We start from the raw sequence: 26,106 nt of genomic DNA, 5'->3' as shown, positions 1-26,106 counted from the left end.
CCGTCGTACATAGGTTTATATACCTACGGACTTTATTAAATCGAAAAGGAATATAAATCGAATAGTAATCAGATTTCGAAAAGCATTTTACGCTAATTAAACGTTAGTTTTTTTTTTGATATTAAATATGAACACGCTTTTATCTGGACGGAGAGGGGTAAGTGGAAATGAAAAGTATAATATACTTACGGGTCCAATTTTTTTTTACGAATATGTAACATTGTCCTTGATCTTATGTTTCTGTCGATACTATTTGAACCAAATGTATCATTTATATTTTGCAATGCGTTACATATAAGGATTTATCTCATGAATCATTACAAGAATGTTTCAATTTATAGGTATTTCTGACATATTATAAAAAAATGAAATATATTTATGCGGTACACCGTACATGTGAAAATCTTATGAAAATTCATGACCCTGATACTTTATGACACTAAAATTATAAATACGTGTAAAAGGTATTATGTGACCTCTTCTTCTTCTTTTGATTTATGGCTTTACGTAGTGCTAAAACAGCACAGTGTACTTTGCCAGTGTCCAAGTAGCTTGGAAAAGGCACGAATGTGACCTCGCACTTGCTATCAACAAGAACTGTCAGAATTGACTTTAAAAATGGTATTTCTGTTTGTGTTTTTACCATTTGAATGTCATATCGAACGGCGAAGTTCTCGTGTTAAGAATTTAACTTTTCTGATAGTTTCTTACTTGCAGTGCCTGTATAGATATTAAGCCACTCTGGGTAAAACAATATTCATCGGCCTTTACACTAGCACCGTATGTCTGGGATTTGCTATTCCAAAGATGGAATGTTATATAAGTGATATTGAAGATGTTTTTTTAATATTCACGTTATAATATGTTAGTAATGTTGCTACTGGGGCTTTTGATCAAGACAATAGTCCGCTAGTGTAGTTGCTTTTATAAGAAGAAATTTGAGTACTTCGTTGCCACCCCGCATTTTGGGTGCGCTGGGTTTTTGCCGGGCCTTTTATATGAGGTAGCATCTAAAATTTCTATAAAATAATTCAGACGAGGGTAAAACCTCTGATTATATCGTGGACTTCCTATGGTGCTAACAGGTTGCCCTAGGTCAGAAGCTATCAGAAATGTTACACATACGAGCGCGGACAATGTGACATTTATTACAGTGTTTTTTTTTTAATCCCTCTGCGTTGCATCGGTGACTAGGATCAAGCGCAAAAATACGCACCGAAGCTCCTATGCATAATAAATTGCGCAACTCCAAACAACTTGGTGGAGTCCGGGTAGAGTTTTAGAATTCATGCAACCGTTTCGACCGAAAATGCTTTTAGGCGAAATACACAAGCAAAATATATATATCTAAAATAAGTTAAGATATCCCCCACAAGGCTTAAATGTTTGCGGATATATCCTAACTATTAATCTTAAAACAAATTGAATTTACAGATAAAATTACCGATTACAATTTTTATAGGACTGTAATACGTACAGCCAAACTCGAACCACCACATTCTCAGATAAGCGGTAATTTTTAAAATTTTACCAACGCCATACCTAACTATAAATTTGATATTTCCCGAATAAAGAGAAGAACGTGACTCCTTCAGCCAAATCTATGTGGTTTGTCTAACTACTGTGATTTTTTTGAATTATTATAATTAACAACGTAACGTAAACAGCTATATGGTAATCGTATAATGTCATCGATTACGTAAACCTGATTATATTATTATATAGTTATGTGAAATTGTAGTTGCATGTGTCCACTTATTACGTGTTACTTAGCCGCTTTGTTAAAATAATTGAGATCTCTATCCCTACTTGCCTTAGTGTTAAAGGAACGTACATAATTCAATTAAAAATAGTTGCTAAACTTAAGTACATAAAAACATAATCGCTTATAATATAAAGACAGTCACATAGATCCTAAATACAAAAACATTGTAACAATCTTTTGTCAATTATTTAGAAATAAATGAAGTTAGTATTTTTTATAGTAAGTAACTTTGCATGTCTATACAATGTTTTTCCATTTGGGCGTCGATATAATAAAATTGTCTAAAAATTAAGCATTTCGTTTATAGACATAATTAGGTAACATACATATTAAAGGACATGTATAGGTAGATAGTATATAATTATGTTTTATATTTTTTTTTGGTCGCATCGGGCCCATGTATATCACGCCGTGTACAATACCTACTTTACTTATCAAATATCAAGATACACATCGATTCAAATGAAAGAGAATATATAATTTTGGCCAACACGAGTAATTCCCGGTAAACATAACTTTTCATGTAATTTCATCTCAACAAATTTTGCAATTTATAATAATTAATATCGTTTAAATATTATTGAATTTCTTTTTTGTTTTATTTCAACGTAATAATTGATAAAAAAACAAGTACTGTTAAAACAAGTTCACGTAGTTACACAGTTCAGAAGATCCAACTAGCTGAACATCCAGGTCATGGACCCGTATGCTGGATTTATTGATAATAACATGCATGTTCTACACTTATACAGTAAACATCGACACATTTAGGGTAACTTGCAACAGCCTCGGTCACCTACGTAAAAATTTCGACATTGTGGTGTCAGTCAGTACCTTATCCAATAACGACCCTCAAATACCGTACTGAAGTAAAACCTTTCCCAGTAAACGAATATTAGTTCATATGAGAATATCAAAAAGGTTATAAAACTTATTTTTCATCACACTTGCTCGTTACTAGGACCTTTTTACATCAATAGAAGGCTCGTAATCCAAGATTAGAAATGGGTGTTTTATTTAAAATTAATATTTAATTAAAACAGCGAAAATGGTCAGTTATTTTCGGCTATTTTTCCCTCGCAAGTGTGATGAAAATCGTCTTATAAAACGCGTATGGTACATTTCTTATAACACTCTCGGCTTTCTTATTTAATTTCGCCTCGACTGTAAAATCAAATCTACCAAACTTGTTGTACAATATACTATTATTAAACGTGGACTAAATATGTTATTTTCTTTAAAGGGTCTTCTGTTTTTCTCAAATAAACCAATATTCGATTATTAATGATTTAATTTATATCCTCAAATCTCACCACGATTAACAGTAATTTATCACACCGCCTTTACGACTATCACGACCACCTATTCCAGATGTGTTTCTCTCGAAAATGAGACTGAGGATACCAATTTAGTCCCATCTATCTAAAATCTGTCAATTTGTATAATCAATTTAAAAAAATCATAAATGCATACTGGAACCTATTTTCTATAAAAAAATATAAACATTTAATAAATAAATCTATCTTAATGTAAGTACCTATAACATCAATAATAAATATACATCCACAAAGAAATTTAAATCTAAAATAATTAACCATCTAAAAAATATTGCAAGTTAATAAAATAAGAAATGCCTCAATAATAGGACATAAATTGACAGGTTTATTAAAACTCCCTAATATCCTATAGTGCTCCGAGATATGTATGTTAACACTCCGTTGAGCTATTCGCACCACAATCATGATCCTGACAAACACTGAGTTGAACTCTCAAACACGGGAGTTTTCCCCAGTTCCGACCCTCCGCGTGCTAAGGACGCGACGATCCTAACTTATAACTACCGTGAATATGAATATCTATTACGTTTAACACAATTAGTACTTTACGTACCTTAATAAATAATGCTATCTTAATGGCAGAGTCGTGAAATAATGCGTTGTATCTTTTGTTAGACAGGCTAAAAAACTCTCTTGCACCCATCCCATCTGATTTCTTTCGGCATTATTAGAAAAACCTGTCTCACCCTTAAAGCGGTAGATATATAAGCGTCAAAGTGATAGTATAAAGCATCCTTACATCCAAAAGATACCTAGATCTATTTTAATATAATCCTTACTCCATAACACCGATATACCTAACACAAATATGATATACTGATCGTACCTACTACGTGATAATATCTGGCAGCTTTGTGTTATTGTATTCTATAGTCAGTAATCGATTTAAAAAACTAATGAATATAGATTATTACAATCGAATTTTCTATTTAGAATATGGTTAGTTTACAATCACTGGCTGTATATTAGGTAAACTTCGGTGTTTTTGTATTCGTGATAGTATCGTATTCGTAAGTATATTATAGTAGTAAATATTCGCAAGTTAATTCTAGTCTTGGTTATATGCAGCAGAAATTCTTATACGAGATCTATGTCAGCAAAGTAATCGGCGGTAGGTACTTATATTAATTATGGCTGAACTTATTTCTATGCAAACACCAATTCTACTATAACCTAGAGCGTAAATATATCATGTCTTTTTATGTTTAAATACTATGACATGTGTACTAATGATATGATGTAAATTATTGTGACTATGACTAATAGGGTTCATAAGTTGTCGGTCTTAATATACTAATTAGGGAATGCACCTAAGGAAATAAAACATATTGTAATATCGAAATTAACAAATTTAACATTAATTTTGCATCTTTTTTGTCCTCAAAATAGTTTGAAAGATTAAAGATATTGAAAAATAACATTAGAAAATTATAATCTCGATTATGGACCCATAGACAAACGTAAATATTTATTAAATTGACTAAAGACAAGCTTCTCGAGGATCCAAAGAAACTTCGATCGTAAAACGCGATTGGTCGTAATCCTATGCTTTTTTTTTGGTTTTGTAATTTTTTGGTTTTTTTTTTTTTTTTTTTTTTAACCTTTTTTTTTTTTTTTAATTTGATGGGAAGCTAGTACCGGACTGCAAAGTCACTTTTTGTTGTGACGATACAGTCTTAGATGAATGCGCCTGCAAGAGTTATTGCCTCCTCCCACCAAACAAACTATATATATGTACTCCAATAATAAATAACACATTTAGTATAAAATCACTTCTTATGGGATATGTCTATAATATTATTTGCTAGTACGATATAATCCATCCTCATCCACATCAGCGACAGTTTAATTAATTATTTAGAAAGTAAGTTACATAATTTTAAGTCCGATTAAACAAATAAAATGTTACATAAATTAATTGTTGAGTTACCAGTTCTTTAAATTTTATTTTAGTAATTCATCAAATAAATTAATATCTTGTATGGGTAGTAATATCATGTGTAATAGCTCCCGTCTGTGTTGTCCTAGAATGTGCCTAATTATACCAGGCTCTTGACGAATGGTTTGATCAGTTTATGTGATTTTTATCCACTAAGCTTACTGCTTATTATCGGATGTTAGTGAACCTAATAAATAATACATCCCAATCTTTTTGTTAAATTAATGACTAGAAATTTGGTCGCCAAACGGTTGTTTGACGAAATTATACTAGTTCGATACCGATCTGTCGCCAACGTTCCATTGCTCACAACCCACCCGCATTGTATACCTAATGAATAAAGCATTTTAATATTATCGTATGATATAATGTTATGTTAATAGCTACAAGTAAATAACCAATTAGGGTCGCGTGCATTGTGGCCGAGGCTGTATCAAGAACTGGGCCCAGAATTTCTATGACACTGAAATGCAGTTACTAAAAATTCGACACAATCTCTAAAAGAGCTTTCGATTCACTAATCGCAGATAGAGCACAGGAAAATTATCTGGCCCGGTTTCCGAAATTGGAAGTGAATGGTTTCGCTTGCGATAACAGCGAATCTGCCACCGGTCAGATAATTTTGCTGTACTAATACCTACGTGTTTGTGACTATTTTAATGTCATAGTAAAGATGAGCTTAGGGGACGAGGACTGCGGCCACTGCCGTGTCTAAGTGTGTATACACTGGCATTAAGTCTCCATAACTTAAATAACTTACGACTACTTTTCTGACCAATTGACCGAGGTTGATATATTTGATTCACAACATCGTTCTAATCAACAAGACCGCGTTACACCGGACCTCAAACCAACTCTAAACACTATTGCAGAATCGTTTAAATATTTAGACTAAGCACGGAAGCGATTGTGGCCGAGCGGCAAAAACCTGGACACGATCTGGTGCATGATGCCTTGAATACAGCCGATTTGTGAGTCGGGACCGATCGAATTGCGAGAGATCGGGACAACTCACCGGCATGGATTCGGAGCAATGTTCAGATTATGATCGTACCTACTGGTCGAGTGCGGCTATGTAGTAACAATTTAGTCGACTCACTGTTTTCCGAGTCGCTTGTATTTGATCCCAACAGTCATGTTTGGCATAGTCAAACGGGTTTACTACGCTGTTACAAAAAAATGGATACAATTTTTAGTAACGTCGTAGTGTTTCATCGGTGGACAATATAGATACGCGGGAGCAAACGTCGTCACTTCACTGCGTCTTCGCCGCCGCGCCTTATCTTTGAGGCAGTCACGTCAAGGGATAGCACTGTTCACGTATCGCGAAATGCAGCGGTTACATGTTGCTTCTCAGAATTGAATTATCGTAGGCCTATTTTGTTTAAATCTCTCATGTCAGAATTATCGTTCCTAATTTAACACGTGTATCTAATTGTATAAAGTGTACTAAGCGGTAGGTAAGCCTTCTGGATTTATTTACAATGATGGCCAAAGCATATCGCACTCATATCTAGTAGGTACAAGCGTATTCAAAGATTTATTTAAAAACTCGATTGCTAGGATTTTAACCGTTTAACTAAAGTATAGTTCGAAACGTAAGCACCTATAAATAGTTCATAAATAATTAACACCTGTTTTTTTCATCTACAGATATGCCAATTTCACCTCCAGCTTGCGATCTGTCCGGGCATAGTTAATAACTGGTGGGAACGAGTTGCGGGTGAACTAGGGGCACTCCTGTAGATGGGGCATGGCTTGGTTGGTGTTCGCGGGCGTAAGGCGTGCGGGGAACGAGCGCTCACACATGGCACGCGGGCGGCGAGCGTGCAGGCAGTCGGCCGCGCCACACAGTGTGCGCGTCCTCTTCCCGGCTCGCCTTACCTGGAATGTCACAAACGCAATGTCAAACCAGCGTGACCGAGGGCCAGATTAATAGTCGTTACTTAGCCATAACAAATGTATCCGTATCTATTATGCTCAATATTATTTTAATATTAATGTTTTCGTCAGTGTTATAGTGTATTACAATGTAAAATCAACCTCCTTGTTTTAAGTCGTATTTGTAAGTCGTAAGATAACCTGTTGTCTTTAAATAAATAAGACATTGAATATAGTTTATGAAAATGATAGATGTAACAAATTTACGTTCTCTAAAAGGAAAATAAACTTGTATTGAAAATAACAGCATAAGTAAATCTAGAGCACACCGTGTAAGTTTACAAGTAATAGCGCTCCAGCTACGTTAATCGGTTTAAATATGAAGTTCATGACAGTTGATCGTTCATACAAAATAACAGATTAACAGTAAGTCTACGGTGAACTAAGTTACTGGTAAACTTATACAAAATGCACTGATATTCGTCGTCCGAAACTAGTTTTAAGTAAGTTACACCATATGAAATTTATGTAAGTGTTGATGACATTGGTTGCACCGATATTTCTGAATAATGTATTTTATGTTTCCCCGTGTACATCATTATGTGATAGTCGTATCGCATCGGATTTATATCAATATTTTGCTTTGCTGAGCTAAGTAACGCGTATTAATCAGGGCATTATATCAATCTCCCGTATCAATAAAATCATTATTATGAATAATCAAAGTGTGTCCACACTGTAGTTGCTACCAATCAGAATATAGAAATATTACGTGTATGTAGCTTTCATAATAATGTTTATTGATACGAGTGTCAATAATTTTTTTTGTACCTATTTCGAAGCTACTACATCAAATAGTATGGTATTTACCGTAATTATTGAAGTCTTTTGATAGGATACACGTCCTATTTTTTGGGAACTGGGCAGTTGACTTTTATAAACAACCACAATATACAACTGAAATGAAACGAAAGTAACATGGATCTTGACATCTTTGCAATTTGTGACATAGACATGTTAATGAATATGCTTACTATAACTTTATCAGAAAAATTAGACTTTAAACGTAAAGTAAGAATTAATGTACACTTAAGTATTACTCTCATATAAGTTGTATTTTAAAAACAAATTGCTAAACAAGAAAGCAGGTAAACTTTAGGCTTCTAAAAGAGCTCCCCGAACCCCGATTTTAGCAACAATCAACTACCCAGTTTACATAAAAAAAATTACGTACGAAGTCCCCTTTTGGCATGTTTTCTTCGTCATAGTTTTTAATTGTATCAATGTTATACGCAATTAATAAACTAACAGTTTATAAAACAAATATACTTCTTTTAAAATATAGTCTGACCATTCTTGATATAATATAAACGAAAGAAATACACTGAAACATTTCGTGCTCCTCGTATAAATAAGAGAGGTGACATTAAGAAATTAATTTTAGAACAATAATGAGATTTTTTGCGCTGTGCGTGATACCATTGTTTTTTTATGAGAACATTAAGGAATATACCCTTATTTCATGTTTTGGTTTAAGCCATAAACTTATTAATTTTGCCAATAGGAACTTCGTTCGTATAATGGTAATATAAAATTAATATTATTGTTGCAAACACATAAATTACACATTCCACATACAGGGGGGGTTTCACATTTAAAAACGGTAACGTTTGCTTACTTATTATAGTTACAACTAACATATAGAACAGTGAATACAGCATTGTCTACGGCAACGGGTCGAGGAAAAGCGATTAAACACACACACTGTGTTGAGTGTAGGTATAGGTTGCTGATATAGTAGTATTGCCAATTGTCCTTCTCGATTTGCGTAGAGCAGCAAGTTTACACTATCATGGTTTAACAACCATACAGTTCGCAAGCATCACTGCGGTGCAGAATGTGCTTCTAAAAACATATTTTCATAACATGCGAAAGTTGCCCGGGCTCTTGTTCATTGCGATATGGAAGTCCGACTACGTAAACCATAATTTCAATAAACATTATTTCACAAAATTCAGTTACGACTTACGAGTAAATTGAAATTCTACTTTTGGTATATTGTATGGTATTTTTGTTAGGTAGAAAGCTATTGTTTACAGTTATTTAGAAATTTCATTTTATGAAAAAAAGTACGTAGCAACACTAACTTATAATTATTTGAATGTTAACGCCATCTTTAAGGTTGAACGTATTTTAATTATCTATTGATTATGCACGCGTATTCCTAAAAAAATATGCTTAATAACTTATTACATTCGCAAGGCACCGCATCGCCAAGCCTCGCGCTGTGGGACTATCTGCCACTTCGTTTCTGGAATCCGAACTGTATGATTGCTAAGTTATGCGATAGTTACTTCACTTCCTTAACTGAATCCAACTGAAATATAGTGTCTACTTCCGCTGCGATTGCAAACAGCGAATCAGATAACGCATATTAATGCGCTAGCTAATTTTTAATCGATTGAGAATTAACATTGGAGTTAGACAAATAATTGATATGTTTTCAGTAGATAGTCAATAGTATGTAGACAATATTATTATCGATGTTACAAACGAATCGTATGCAATTGTATTATTAAGGAAAGTAAATAATTCCGGAGAATTTCAGTAGGACTTGAACAATGCATAATAAGACGTCTTTTTAAGTGTAAACTGACGTAATCTCTGGCAAGTATCGAGAGTTCATGCGAATTTTGGTACCCTAAAAGAAATTATACAATCCAATATATAAAATAATTAAATAATAGATCACAGATGGTTGAAGAAAAATTTGGATTCTCGTAAGAACGCTATATATTTATTAAGCATTTGCCAATTGGTTGAAGGAAGTTTAGAGACAGAGAGTATTTGGTTGTTGTGCGAAGATGCTGGGATCACATTTGTAGCAACATACACATTCAGTAGAATAACACTTACCAATTCAACACAACAATACAAACAAAACATAATGTAACAATACGAAGTTATAAACGTCTATTTTTTTCTTTCAACCCCGGTCGATATGTAAGGTGAGGTGATGAAATGTGAACTGGAAATAACGTCGTGAATTCCTCATTCGGAGTAATCCTACAAAACTGTGCAGTGTGACAAACAGGTTCAACCTGTACAATAAGGCTTTTCCTCTAATTGAAAATTATTCGGGTTTTTGAAACTAGTGCCTACGTATGTAACATAGTTTCATTAAAACAGATGCGATAGTGAATTAAGAATGTGAAGCAATCTTTCTTTGTTATTTCAAATATTCGAAAAAGGGGTTTTCAGGTGTATGTAATAGTTTTTATATAACAATCGGGACACTAATGACTTAAGAACGTGAAGTCGCAAACACGCGAATAGCAAAAAAAAAAGTTAGTTATTTTGAATACCGGCTGCGTTGGAACAACATTGTTTTTGTTTGCGACTCATAAACGCAGCTGCTCAAGTCTCTATGGAAGGAAGACTTTGTTTAAAAAAATTGGAACGACTTTGTTACAAATTCGTATAAAGTAGACGTTTCAACGTCGTACTGTATGTTTAACATACAAACTAAAGCCTGGAACACGATCACGTACGAGGAACAGAGCCTTTAGCGTTCGTTTTCAAGCTTGCAAATGAGTTTGGTGTTGCCGTAAATCTGTTATTTAATATGGACGTACTAACAAGATGTTTTCACAACTCCATACAAATTTGACAGATTAACGTAACGCCATTGTCACGTCTGTTAACTTCAAAACTTACACCAGAGGCTTAAATAACTGCCGGCCATAAATCAATTTTGAAATAAGATGGCTAGCAGTCTGTAAGGCCAACGTCCTATAAAAAACTTTATCTAAAATAAAGCTAGACAGAAAGTGCGGGATTATTTGAAATTGAAGGTTATTTTGTACGCGTCACGAACGTTTTATCCTCAGGTTGGATATATTTATAAAATTTCCGATCATAATAAGCAAAGCTTTTGATAGAGCGTTAGCCTCAATTGGGTGTTCATGCTAATAACACGTTTCTTGACTGCATTGACTTACACTTAAAATCGTCCAGCATCGTGATGTATGTCTATATCTACTGAATAAAACAAAAAATGTTATTTAATAAAAACTCCCATAAGAATATTTTAATTGTACCTGTATTATTAAGTTAATTACATTAAATGAATTCAATAGAACGTAAAACTACGATGTTTTTGGGTTTGTAAAAAAATAGTTCTCGTTAAACTCCTTTCAAACTTTTATTTTACATATTGACATAAGCAAGGAAGTGTACTCGAATCAATAACATACTTTATTGTTGTTTTGTTAATTAGTATTTAGTGGCGCAACAAACATACAGCCTACAGACCACCAAATTCCAATCCAAATGCAAATCCATATCGGAGTACTGATCGTTAAATCCAATGAAAGAGTTTTGATTTTAAAAATAAATAGTTTATTTATATAATTTAAAAGGTCATTTACACATGATATGCACACTTACGGATTAATAACATAGCTATTGTTATAAAACAAAGCTACATGTTTTTCTAAAATAAAATATGAGTCTGTTAACTTTATTAAACTTGTTTATAACTAAATCCGATTGAAAGATATCGATTTTTTAGCGCATTAAGACATCACTGAATCCAGCTGTCAAAAATAAAATAAACTGTTGGACGGAATTCTTAGGACTTTGAGTGAAATCATAAATGATTATAAAATGTTCAAATGAAATGTTTTCTCAAGCAGAAATGGACCTGGGTTGGTTGTTTTTAGAGTAAGAAAGGAATGTTATTTTATTAATTAAACTTTACGTAAATTTATAAAAAATTCGATGTATCATTTGTTTCCATCAGGACTCTAAATACTTTTGTAGAACCCATAATAGATAAAGATTTCCATTTTTTATCATCTGCCCCATTATTCCTGATATTTTTGTTTATTTTGTTTGTTCTTTGTACGTTTTTAATTTTTTTTATTAATGTAAACCAATTTAAAATAATAAAATTCTTTGGAAGGGCTTACTCCCACGGAGTTCTACCCCTTGCCTCCAAGTTTGGATCTGATTAGAAACTGACATGAAAATCTATTAATCCATTCGTACGTTTGTCGAACTTTCTCTACAAACGGACAAACTTCATCTCAGACTTCAAGACTTCAACGGAGACATCAATTTGAATCTATTCATGGATCAGGCGTTCGAGTTTGAGAGTCGGTTTTACTTCGATTTCAAAGTTTTGTTATTATTAAATTATGTTTGCCTACATCTGGGACAATGAAAGAAGCTATGATATAACAATATTATAAATCGAGAAAGAAAGTATGATATTACAATATCATAGTTTATTTTTACGGAACCGTTGAGATTGGAACCTGTATCTGCGGATTCACCGTAGAACTCGGGTGTAGAGGTGTTAACATTATGCGCGGTAAACATAGTAACATATTAAATCAATGGTTAAAATCATCACTATTATATATTCAATCGACGGATGTCTTATTATAGGCATAGCTCCTTTGTAATGATTTTAAAATGCCACGGTATTGTGTCGCATTGGACCTTTAAATTTGTAGTCACCGCGTATTTTACATGCAAATTTCGTACAGTTATTTATCAAAAAAATATTGGTCGAACTCAAATTTCTACATACCCCATAATTCGCATTAGCTTTAATGTTACTCGTAATTGGAATTTATTTTCATTTAACTATACTTCGACGCTTGACTTATGCATCGTCTTTCAAGATGGCGAAATCGATGCTGAACCTCTCTGCACCCTAGTTTATAGCGAATGTTGGCGACTCCAAGGACCCTATCCTCCCTGGGCGTCCTTTATGCACCCACCTGCGTCTTGCCTCTGCACACCGCGTAGAGTGGGGCCGTTAGAGCTACATTTTCCGAACATCATAGATTGACGCGTGAACTGTGTAACGAGTCATACACGTCAAGCTATGATGAACGGTCAATGTGCTCCGGTGTAGAAGCTCGCTCACGAGTCTCCTCGCAATGATCCGGTGCTGCACTTCTCCCACGAGTCCTAAAAGACTAGTGTTGCCCCTAGTCCAAACTGCCGTTCGAACTTTATGAGTCCATCTAGTATCTGACCATTTAACGTCTGCTTTATTTTTTAAGTCATGAGATTAGAAATTCCCCTAGGGGTTCTCATTTTATCCTACCTCAATATACCTCAAATAGCTCAGCAGACCACCCCACCAATAGGATTATCATCCAGTGCAACGTGTTGATGCTCTAAAGGTAAAGACCCGGTAATTTATATCTATCCAGTTTAGATTTAGTCTCTCACGAAGCCAAAACACTTTGGACTTCACGTAAGCTTCAAAGCGTTGTATTTGTCCGATAGCACAAAAAATCTTATCCATTACAAATAAAGTCAAATTGCAATTAGTAATTGGAGATTAAAACAAATTAGTTTATTTATGGTCTTAAAATGTTTGACAAAGTAAATTACTTTACACATATGTTTTATTTAAATCTTTTTTACACATAAAAGTAATTTTTTAATAATATGACAAGTTAGGTTAGTATTAAATATATGTATGTTTAAGTAAGTATTCAGAAGGTAGGTAGGAAGATGTACAGGTGGTGGAGTTAAGTGTGTCAAGAAAGTGCTACTTACTCGTTGGTCAGACGTCCGTCTCGAATGCCGTGGCGGCGGCTGCGTGCAGGCGATTGACTCGCACGGTGCACCGGGCGCCTCCGAGGCCAGCACTGCATGTGGGCCCGCAAACGGCTACATCGTCGGAGTCGTAGCCAGAGCCGTGCGCAGAGCCGTGGCTAGCCACGTGCGCCGCGGTGAATGCGTGCGAGGACCCGTGGCCGATCATATACGCGGTGCCGTACCCGCAGATGGCGCCATGGGTGGCTCCCGGGCAAGATCCGTGCGCGCCTTCGTGCAGGGCAGCGCGGCCGGCGGTGTGGCGCCGACGGACCTCGGGCTCCTCTTGCGGGGTAGCACGCTTGGCCAGCTTGGCTTGTCGCTTCAGCAGTTCTATTTGTCGTAGCTAGGCACGACATTCATACGTTTTTAATAGCTAGTAAGCCATAATTAACAATGGATTGTGTGACCCGTTTTTGAAGTCAAAAAGAATACATTCGATTTCCCTAATATATTTAAGTGAACTTATTATTTCGTCTAAATAAACAAACACATATTTCTGAAAACTAAAATACGCTTTAGCATAATTCCAAAAAATATATCGTAAATAGAGGTCGCTACCGCATTAGTAATATAGTAAAACCTAATTATTACATAAACAGCATAAAGTAGTTGACTACATACTTGATTATGACGTAGCAAGTCCAGTTGCTCGAGTTTTGCGATGTCATCCGTCGTACCGGCGGCCTCCATGGCGGCCTGTTGCTCCAGAATGAGGCGTTCTTCTTCACGAAGGCGCCGCATACTGCTCTCAAGCTGTGGATCCGCCACGAGAACAGAGTCTTCCAGTTCCATCATCTCAGAGGACGAGTCATCGCTGACAGACGACTTTTTGATCGGGCCTGAAACTATATTCAAGCATTGTAACTATATGCTTGCGTATAAACCTCAATTGGGATTACGTAACGTAAAATCACATTAGGGTCACGTCACTTGAAACTCCGCATGATGAGATTTGGATGACGGACGATCAGTGAGTTGAAAACAGTAACTACAACCTACTAGTACCTACTACGCGATGATGCGACGTAATACTTCCGTAAGTACACTGAAAGGATACTTCAGGGACGCGCTTCTTTTAAGAGAAGGGCACAGAAAGGCGTCCATTAATTAATAAGACAAGACATGCTCTTAAACCGACGCGTATTGTGATAACTAGTTAATTTGTAAGCCTTTGCAGGGTGTCTTTATTCGTTCTTTTCTTTAGATAATACAAGGAAGTGAAACTGCTACATACATTTTTTAGTATTATATTGGTTGTTAAGACTAAAAATGAACGGCAGATACGCGGTAGCGCACCAAAAATTACTTCTTGTCATATGGAATATGGAAAACTCTGTAGACTAAATATTACGAATAAGGATCTCGAATACCGTCGTTATGTTCCGTTATTACTAAGATAAGAATTCCCTAATGTGATTTTGCGCCTAAAGATTTATGTTTGACAAGCATTAATGTTCAACCCGCGATTGTGTAAAAGCCTCAAGCGTTTAATATAAGCATTAGCGCAATACATTTTTAATAGCAAAAGCTAATAGACAAATATATTTTCATTATTTTACAATAGCATGTATTCGGACTTTGAATAGATGCTTTTCAACTATCTACGATGCTCAAAACGCAAAGCAGAGCCAAAACAAAGAAAGCTCAACAAAACTGAGACGTACACTACTTTGTCTACGAGAACAATGAACTGCCGCCGTTGCATTCCGCTTCTTTTCTTATTAGGGGAATCTTTTGTAGGGTATATGTCACGTATACAGAGCTATGCGGTGTTCAATTCACATAGTTACATGAAAATTAGTGGGCCTTTGTTACTTAGTACATGTTTATGTGTTTGATACTATCAGCCTACATAGGTGCACGGTTTTAAATGAGAAAAAACATAAGAAGCTACTACCTTCTGTTAAAGAATTTTAATTGACACAATGTTTTAAGGTCTCATTTTGTTTCGCAATTCGAATACGTTTCCTTTCGACGTGCAAACGGCTACAGTCGTCCATCCATGAGAAAACCTACTCAGCGTTGCAATTAACAAAAAAAAAAATTAAAGTTTCAATGAAAGTATTATTTTTAAGTACATCTAAAAGTGTAGCCTACGTTTGCCATGTAAATTAATATTATAGGGACTTGCTAGCAGGATATTTTTTTCTACTTACCAAAAATAAACTCAATTAGGCTTCATTGCCCACTTTAATCATTTTTAAAAAGATATCTAAACAACGATGGCCGCATCAAATTTTTTCGAGGTTTAGTGGGACTTAGGGAATGAACAGATAGACACGGAAAGTAGGTTGTAGTTTGTATGTTCTATTAAAAAAATATTTGGCAAATGTAAACTGGTGAACTAATAAAGCACTAGATCCCACTACTTAGTCGTAAAGGCTATCTAATATGGTTTCTACTAAATATAATTAAAAACAACTCGAATCTTTATGTTGATTAATCGAATCTTTTTGTAAGTTATACTTAGTAATCGAAATATTAACTGCTAATTTATGCAGAGAACTAAAATGTTTACCGTAAATATACGCCATCCAATTGGTTACTCATAGGAAGGGTGCTCAAGACGCTGGCACTATTGCCTCTTAAGCATTGCGAGGCTTATACTTTGGGCTAAATAAGCGCCAGCTCTTGAGTCAACAACTTTCTTAGTTAACAAAGTCCTTACCGCTCTCGTTGAAAATTTTATAATGACTGAGTTATAAATCAGCAACATTTCCAGTTTAAAATAATATGGCGGCTAACGCAATGGCAAAGCTTGGAATATATTTTGAATTTGTACCACCAGTGAATCTAATGACGTTAAGTTTTTTGAATAACGGCGCTAGGCTGAGTGTTTAACCATGAGTTAAACAGTAAAGAGTTGAACAGTGCTACCCCCAAAAGTTTTAAGGTGTAAAAAAACATGTGAGTTTCATCGTAGGCTGTCCCGCAGTGTGTAATGTATTAATGTTAATTATAGATGTGAAGTATCTTTAAAATTGGTTGAGTAATAATAGTAGAAATAATAACTTTTTAAAGAAGAAAGCGGCGAGTGAGGCAAAGTTTTAAAGCAACTACACCAAAGTTTAAAATACAAAAGTGCAAGGTGCTTTAAAATCTCACAAATCAATAAAACTTCTCGTTGACAGCACTGCAATAGCGCAAAAAGTAAAGAAAATCATATAACTTACTTCAAAGGCCCGATGTTGAAAAAATGCTAAAATTAAATAAAAGAAGCAACAATTCAAGACAATTAAGTATAACCTAGGAGAAAACAATTTGCTTTAAGCCGTCTTGTTTCAATCAACATGTTGCCGGGGGTGTAAAGCTAAACAAGAATCTAAATTGCTACGAGATAAACTTTGTACAAAGGGAAAGCTTAAGATTGAATTGGAAATGAAAGACTGCCGCCTTAGCCATGAAATGGAACTAAAAGGAGAAATAGTTGAATACGTAAAAGACAATAGTTTTATATACTTTAGACTGTAGATTTATTGTATGCTTAAGCTAAGGGAAACGGTTATTCCATTTTTTGTTAATGCTAATATTTCATAAAGTAACTTTTCTAGGACTGTAAGTAAAAAAAATTGCAACATGAAATAAAATCAGGCAATTCAGAATGCGATCAAAATTCTATTATTCTCTAATAAAATAACATCGCAAACATTACTATGAAGAAAATGAACAACAATTTTTTCATGGCATTTTCACGTAACTTAAAAAACTAATATTTACATAAACACTGCACTTTTGCCTTATGATAATATCACAAAGATCGTCTCTATCGATAAAACTAATTCGCTCTAAACAAACAAACGCACAACACTATATTGTTTAGTCATTGGTCACTGTAGACTTCATCTCTTTCATCATCCTTCCCACCTGAAAGTACGGAAAATAAACATAAAAGAAAAAAAATAAAATCAAAAAAGCGAAACATGCACCATTGGGATTCTTATTGCACAAAAATAGAAAAAATTGAAAATCAAAATAACATTGAGTAAAGCTCACAAATAAATGGTTAAGACATACTGCGTCTCACAATCCCAACACGAACGAATTTTTTTCATGTTGCATTTTTAATAAATGCTATGAAGGATTGGCCTAATTAGTGCGGCAACATCCACATATGGAAAGCTCTTTTGATGTAGATAAGTTGGTACTTGAATCTCAAATCGTGGTGTGAAGTATTTCACGCCTTAGACCCAGACGGTCTAAGGCCCTTACATATACGAGTGTTTATTGCATAAGATTACTTTAAATTTGATTTTTGGATAAGGAAAAATATCTAAAACTTAAAAATATATAGGTGTTTATTACATTTCTTATATGGGGACGTGTTGGTTTGCAAATTTTATTAAGACTCCATGTATGTTTGGTAATTTACAAAATTACCTACTAGCGACCGTACGGATGCGACGTGTTTAAAAATAACAGTAAAAATAATTTACGGTCGTCAGATATTTTAAATAATGTGAAATAAATCAAGCTAGGTGAAAGTCGACTGAAAATTTCTGCAAAAGCTTCTGTGATTAATGTGCAGATTAAAATTACAATATATAAAGATAGGAATACTAATGTATGTTACCTTTGTTCACAAAACGATTTCCTATTATCCCCACAGTAATAAAAATGTAGGTACATGAAATGAGCTCTCCAGACATATGTAGTCTACTACTAATGATAACAATCGGTCTCATATATTACGCCCATCCTTAAACGTATAATAATAAGCAATATATGTCTTGACCCTATGATAGTAATTTCCCATTTTTACGTCTTGAAGTTTTAAATAAATCTCAATGTCTGTGCACTTATGTTATAGGACTTACTTAAATAGGGTTCACCAATAGTCCCGGGCAGATAGGGGCAACTGGTAACGTGGTTGAAATTCTGCGACTGCATCTCCTCCTGGTCTGTCTCGCGATGGTAGAAGTAGTTGAAGTTGGATACGATGACGGGGACGGGCAGCGCGATGGTGAGCACACCAGCAATGGCACACAGCGACCCCACGATCTTACCCCACACTCCAACAGGCCTAATGAAGAAAGAATATTAGACTCCTGAGAAATCCGCCAAACTAACAGAGTGCTTAAGTAGTAAGCCCTAGCGATAATGAGCATGCGAAATATTCATGGAACTAAATAAAATAATATATTCAATGCATAAATGAAGTGAGATTTAAATTCAAATACTTTCGATTAATTTGACGTTTCATTAAATATTCGCATAAACTGCAATACAATTTCTTTCATCACCACTCATACGCGCCAGCAGCAAATACCTTCCGATTGTATCGCACAGCAAAAGCTTAACGCCAAAATAACCAAAACTCCAGTTTTAAACATATTAACAGATAAATTCGCTAGCAAATACAGTTAATAAATTATCTATTAATACATCAACGGCCCGAGTCTTGATTTATTTTTGGATATTTTCAAATAAATGGTAATAATATTTTTTTTTTGCTAAATAAGTGATCCTAATATTTAAATAAAATGCACCACAAATATATTTATAATGTACATTTGAGACATGCAACAATACGTCTAACGTTGACACCTAGATCGTGTATCGAAAATGGTGTGAGAACTAAACAATGAGATGCATTGGAAAAAAATAAGCAGTAAATTCTGAACATCAATTTTACATAGTAGCATACGTAAGGGCACGTTTAAAATTTAAAAACTCAGTTATCCCAGAAAGTCTACGATGGTAAGACAGGATAATTTCGCTAGTAGGTGATAAGCAAAACAATTGAAATATAGCTTCGGTGATTAACAGAATATGTTGTGTTGACAGTAATAAAAGTGCATTTCCTTTAAGATCACCATTTTCGATAAATAAGCTGTTAACATCGATATTTTAGCGAAAGCGTTACAGAAGAACACAAACTATAACAGAGGAATCCGTACAACGAGACATTGACTGGATCACTTCAACTTAAACATATGATAAGTAGGTATCTGTACATAACAAATCACGCTTTATGCCAGTTTTACTATATTATTTATCGTTGCAACGTTATCAAAGTTGAAGTGTCGCTTTAAGCAGATTTTGATTACGGTTTGGAAAGGGCGATTGTCACACGACGAAGGGTTCTTGTGGCAGATAAATACGCTTGTTTGTATCTTTGTATGAATACCTATCTACTCGATATCTATCAAACAATGCTTCCATGTAAAATTGTAGGAGTTCAGAGAATACTTAACGGCTGAATGTAAACGAAAAACCTACTTACGGAACGTGCATTGGTTTTTATAACAAGTGAAAAGTAACAAATTGGTTATGTTTTAAGCGAACCGTAAATAAAACCAAACGAAAGCGTATGTTGTTACATGATATAGCGAAAGGAAATCATAACCGTGTTAAGATGTTGATGTAAAGTTGTAGGATAAAATGAAATGACGAGTAGGCATAGATGATATTATTTAGGGTGAAGTCGCTGTATCATACGTCATGTCGCCGTATCCTACGGTCGTCATTGTCACGACCGCCCACCAAAACGCATCAGGTATGGATTTGAAGAAGCTGTTCTCACTTCCGGCTTCCGCGAAGTACACCGCAGATGAAAACAGCACCACACCTTTAAGCACATACGAACGCGCATACAGTGGGATATACAATGCAAGGAAGTGACAGCGGGTGGGCACCGGGCGGGGCTTGGGGGGGGGTTACCTCATGTCTCCGTAGCCAACGGTGGTCATCGTTATGACGGCCCACCAAAATGCATCGGGAATTGAGGAAAAGTTTGAATCGGGACAATCTTTATCAGCAAAGTATACAGCGCTTGCGAACACGACCACCCCTGTAAACACAAAACATGTGGTGCAAGAGCGCTTGAAGTCAGCTCGGTTCTTCTGTGCCACTGGATCAGCTCGTCGTATCGCAACCGTCTTCCGCAGTCAAGATGCTTAGTCCTCTAGTAGCAGTCCTCGTTCGTTCCACATTCCCGTTTTCACAACCTATTTACATGTTTACCTAATAACGTAAGCTCCTACTACTACACCTATTTTTACATTTCCTTTTTTGTAAAACAAAATACAGATAAGTATTTACATGGTCTGGAGTTTTGATTGTAAGTTATGTATCCTTTTTTATCGGTACAAATGTATAAATATAAGAAACCATTTTTCAATACAATTTAAAATAGATAACTAAGTACTTTTATTTTTTAAAGAATATTTAAAAAAAAATAAAATTTAACTCACCAATAAAGAGGAAGAATATTAGCAAACCAAGTTCTCTCATAGACGCCTTCAAAGTTCGTCCCAATATCTGCAGTCCTTTTGAATGACGGGATAGCTTGAATATACGGAACACCCGCACGAGTCGGATCACACGGAGTATAGCGAGACTCATGGCTTGATTTGTTGATTTGTCTTGAGGCGAAACTGGAGCTCTCGGGAGGTTCAGCGTATCTTCTTCTTCCGCGACAACGGTGGCCAACGTGATGAAATATGGTATTATAGCAATTATGTCTATTATATTCATCACATCTCTAAAGAAATTAAACTTGTTTGGACAGGCCAGAAACCGAACTATCAATTCGAATGTAAACCAAATAATACAAAGCGTCTCTATCAAGAAGAACGGGTCAGTGATATCGGGAACTTCGTCCTCTTCGATTTTAGTACCGTTGGTCGTGGTATTGAACACCTTATAGTGTTTGAATTCCGGAAGGGTTTCAAGACAGAAAATAACGATGGACAGCAGAATGACGAAGACCGAGATGATGGCGACAACTCGGGCGGCTTGGGAGCTTTCTGGGTATTCGAACAGCAGCCAAACTTTGCGTTGCCTCTCGTTGGAGGGCAGGGGTTTCTCTTCCTCCTTTATGAATCCCTCATCCTCACTGAAATTATTTAAAAGTATTAATTGATTCAGAAATTTTAAAGTTTAAAAGTGTGTCATATTATGAAAAATACCTAATTTTACTAATACGCTTGTACGCAATCTGAATTTGAAACGGAAACAAAATTCACATAATTTTTACTTTGTAGGCAATCTTGTGATATGTTGCTTTAAATTATAAAGTTCCAGTAAAATTAAGTAGTACCGGAATTTGTTAGTGGCCTGTTCTCCTAGCTCGTAGAACTTGATCTCTTCCGAGAATACGTCCAGTGGTACGTTGACCGGGCGGCGCAGGCGCCCGCCGCTCTGGTAGTAATACAGGATGGCGTCGAAAGACGGTCTGTTCCGGTCGAAAAAATACTCGTTCCTGCGACAAATTGGGTAAAATGAATAATGCTGAATGGAAGTATTGAAGACTCTACAACAGACTAGAGATGTAAAGTAAAATCGGGAACTTCTATACCTGACGGTGGTCAATTTGACATCTTTAAATTTAAAATGGTAATAGACTGGTGAGTTGTTTTGGCTATGGCCACAAGCGTGCACAGGAGTATCATCAAGTGATTTAGTAATATGGTACGATGCAAAGTTGAGTGTGAAACCGAAACTATAAAATGTCATAGATAGCAAGTTAACAAGCTTAATTGCCGAAGGAAGCTTAGTTGAGGCCAAGAGCCTCACAGGAGGCGCCTTTAGGGTTGAGGTTTTCTCCTTTTCTCCCTAGATGTTGTCGATTCACGCACACCCAAATGAAACTGTCGCAACTTTTAAGGTGAATTTCAGCAATAGTCCTTGCGGGACGACCAAAAATTCCAGACTACGTCTACTAACAGTTGAGACAACAGTAAGCGCTATATTCTCGTCAGGTCTTTGTTGTTATAATTAGAACAATAAAATTTATGATAAAATTTTGACACGATTCGCTTTTTTGTGTAGCGTATACCAAGCCAACGATTAGATTCTCTAAATTCAGATTAAGTTAGTGGAATTAAAGTTTACCTTATGGGATCAAAGTATCTGATCCGTCTTGCAGGGTCCCCTAATAGTGTTTCGGGAAATTGGTTGAGTGTCCGTAGTTGTGTTTCAAATCTGAGTCCGCTTATCTGTCGACAAAACAAAATAAGTTTTAACGGAATGCTAAGAACTAATTATTAAGTATGAGTTGGCGTAATTAACGATTATTAAGATAAGATATTTGACCGCACGCTAAGCCAGGACCACTGGCTTTGCGTGCTCTTCGAAGCAAATCCCTGCTGGCACTGAAAATTTCTAGACAGAAAAGCTCAAATCGAAAAATTTTGGAATTCGAGCCCAACGCTATCCTTAGTCCTCGTGACCAAGCTAGAAGTTACAATGATTATGTCGATAACAACCCAAATTCTAACTTTACTCACTGCGCTCAATCTTTTAGTGCAAGTTGGGCTACTTTAAGAGGTTTAAGAGATTACTTCTAAATTAAAACTATATAGATGATATAGTTCATATGGACAGTATTTTATTAACATCTCATTACCCAACACTTTGGGGCACCTATCTCCACTCAGAATGAGACGTTAACGCTGTAGTCCAACCACGCTGTCCAACCGCAGATTAATAGTCTTAGACAAGCCTCTGATGTCATTTTTAAGGACCTCACGATCCTCTAGCTCCTTAGGTTAAACTTGTAAAATCCTTGACTTACGAAGCAACAGGTAGAGGCAACTAACTATCATCCCATAGGCCAATGCCATGCAATTATGGTGGATTTTTAGTAGTCTATGATACACTGTCCATGGACCACCAGCTCGCAAACAACTACGTCAATCCGTCGCTACAGAGAAACATTGCCTTGTGAAAGAGGACGAAAAACATTTTCGCATTCACAACATTAGTATGGATATCAGTAGCTTGCTTTTGCGGACCCAAGACCAAGGGTAATATTATGCATTGCACTTTGTTAGACGAGACTGTGCCGTTCACGTTAAAGTTGAGCGCTAGTGGAATGTTTGCGGAGGAATGTCATAAAAGCTGCCTACCCTAAGCTTGCCTTTTACCTAACTTACCTTGCCTCCAGAGCTTAAAGCAATATTATTTAAAAAAAGATTTATTAACTATATTCCGTATATCGTACAGAATATAATAGGTTATGATTTTGAAATAAAAAGGTCAACAATTTTAAATTAATACTGTTTTAAGCTATTTACGCTATTTAAGCGCCCTGTACTCCTTTCTCATTTGAGAGATTCCCATTTTGTAATATGTGCCAGTTTCATCACTACCCAGGTCGATACTCCATGAATGCATACATATCTACTAAATATCGCTTATGTTTGAGAATAGAGCTGAACAGCAAAGCTTAACAAAGTGTCTAGTGACAGGTTTAGTACTCTTGCGGGCCAAGGTCGATTTAGATTGCACTTTTGCCTGATGAGATAGGAAGCGATATACGACGTATGTACGTGTTACAGAATGAAATACGAGTAAGTGTATTAGATGCCATAAACTCGTTCCTTTAGCAACATACAACACTGTAGGATACTTTGGTGTTGTAAGAGAAAGACATCTCTTTAAATAAGGACGCTGTAGCGGATAAGGGACAAACGATAAGAGAGGGATACAAGATAAGTGGAGCACAATTTTTACACTCTGGCAGACGTAAAAAGCGACGACAACGAAGTAGATGGGAGCGTAAGATAATTAAGATAACAGGCAAAACATGAAAGGAAAATTGAAGGGAATGTTTGAAAGGGGTTCCCAGAGATCTTTGCCAGAGGGAACCCAAAATCGATAATGTTAATTTTGTGGTGTACTTATGCATTTTTTATATCAACCCATGCTTAATATTATAAAGCTGAAAGTTTGTTTGATGATGCCTGACTGATCGTCTTACGAATACTGTCACGGTCATTCATACTGACCAAAAACTTGTGAACTGTCTCGTTGCGGTTGTGGTGACGTGATAAGATAAATTATGTTTTACAGTAGATACCTAAAGGATGAATGCGGAGATGATACTGGTTTATTTGAGTTAGTCTGAAGAAGTTGCTGAAGAGCCCCATGTATCGGAATAACACGAAGACTGCCAATTATCCGGTTCTATTTTAACGGAGTATCTATTTAAATTCCCTAGTTCAGCTTCAAATAGAATATCATTTATAGCTTTTTTGGCATATAGCCTTTGAGTAGGCTCTAAATGTACCAATGTATTTGCCCAGGCAAGAGCTAGTGACTTGCAACTACTTGGCGTTGGTTCCGATAGATAGGCACACACTCTCTCCAAAAATTCGGTTTGTGGTGAAGGACTTGGTGGCGTTACTTCTCCCTCTGAGGAAATATATCCAACATTTGTCTGTATAGCTTGATATTCTGGTGCAATTTCTCGTATATCATCAGAAATTTCACTCTGTAAATAAAAACAATTATTCAATAATGGAAAAATTAGATTAAAGTTTGGGATGAGTTAGGTGGTAAATGCGTTGCAACTCAGAAGCCAGCATATTCAATATAAATATTCTTCAACTACAAAGGGTTCGTCAGCATTGTTCTTATGGCGTCAATAAATCTGATCTAAATTATTTTTGGATGGTAGATGTTGGCGTCAATGACCGCGTGTACGCGCCACCACCACAAAACATAATTCAAACATTTCCTTATTGTTTCATATCAGATGAAGCTCTTTTACTGGACAATTTAATTAAGTTCTGTTCACAGTCTTAGAATATGTAAAGTTTGTTACGTAAGAATGAGTTTTTGATCCGGGGCAATGACTGCAAAAAGGAGGCAGAGGAGTGACACAAGCATCACACCGTCATCACAACGTCGAGTGACATTGCCTAAAGAGTCACACCTTTGTATCCAAGTGATGTTGCAAAGTAACGTCAAGTCAGTGATGGTCATGATCTAAAATTAAGTCTCGATATCGATATTGAGCTTAATAAAGGTGACGAAATAGGACAAAGTGACTAAAACTGTAAATAAGGTGGCTTCATCAGCACATATATAAAACAAATCTATGGTAGCAATAAGACTGATACCGTTATCACTTAAAACTTCATATGTATGTATACAAAAGAAACATTTTGTTACATTCAACAAAATGCGTACATATTTAACAATATTATTGCAAATGTTCTGTCTTCTCGACTACTTAATGCTTTTGACCAAAGAAGTAAACATGGATAGTGTGTCTTTTTGAGACCGCAATGTTGCCATGTGTCTGAATTAATATAATTCAACATGTAAAACCACTAAACGGCAGCTTAGATCAAAGAGGGAATGGTACAGTTAGAAATTTTACGGCTTTACAGCTTAATATAATTATTTCAAACCTATACTTACATAAACTGTACTAAAGATTACGTGTTAATTTATTATAAATTGCTCTAGCTTTGTTTGTGTTCAATTTCTCAGAAGTAAAAAGAGCTCCTGGTGATTTATTTTAACTATTTATCTAACTGTTATACCATCTAACATCTCTCATTGTAATATAGTTGTAAAATAATACATTTTTATTTGGTGAATCATTGACTATAGAATATATTAGAATAACAAGGTTACAGAAATATAGAAATATGAATAAAAAAGTCGTATTAATATTCACCCACAAATTCCAAGTTGATATGGTTATGCAAGTCATGCAATTGTTTATTTAGTTGCACAACACGTCGAAAAAATTCTAAGAATATATATATAATATGATATGAATGATAGGATCAAACAGATCCTATCTTCATAGATTTTTT

General features: G+C 35.4%; 1 protein-coding gene across 3 annotated transcripts in view; it reads right to left on the bottom strand.

Moving 5' to 3' along the window:
• Positions 1 to 5,084: 5,084 nt before the first annotated feature.
• The window catches only part of LOC120636346 (potassium voltage-gated channel protein Shaker), a 133,041-nt gene continuing 112,019 nt past the window's right edge, over positions 5,085 to 26,106 (bottom strand). Inside the window, exons 3-11 of one of the 3 annotated variants that reach the window (XM_039907785.1) lie at positions 22,385 to 22,488; positions 21,591 to 21,752; positions 20,743 to 21,386; positions 19,988 to 20,117; positions 18,364 to 18,569; positions 14,171 to 14,394; positions 13,508 to 13,892; positions 10,924 to 10,963; positions 5,085 to 6,925 (exon numbers count right to left, since the gene is read on the bottom strand). In XM_039907785.1, the coding sequence (XP_039763719.1) occupies positions 13,515 to 13,892; positions 14,171 to 14,394; positions 18,364 to 18,569; positions 19,988 to 20,117; positions 20,743 to 21,386; positions 21,591 to 21,752; positions 22,385 to 22,488 (1,848 nt within the window). In that variant the 3' untranslated portion in view covers positions 5,085 to 6,925; positions 10,924 to 10,963; positions 13,508 to 13,514. Of the gene's footprint in view, positions 6,926 to 10,923; positions 10,964 to 13,507; positions 13,893 to 14,170; positions 14,395 to 17,181; positions 17,414 to 18,363; positions 18,570 to 19,987; positions 20,118 to 20,742; positions 21,387 to 21,590; positions 21,753 to 22,384; positions 22,489 to 26,106 lie in introns of those variants that run through there. The other 2 variants (XM_039907786.1, XM_039907787.1) reach the window with 2 other exon arrangements.

The sequence above is a fragment of the Pararge aegeria genome, chromosome Z, assembly GCF_905163445.1.
Source record: "Pararge aegeria chromosome Z, ilParAegt1.1, whole genome shotgun sequence".
NCBI lineage: Eukaryota > Metazoa > Arthropoda > Insecta > Lepidoptera > Nymphalidae > Pararge > Pararge aegeria.
This window is presented reverse-complemented; position numbering and strand designations above follow the sequence as displayed.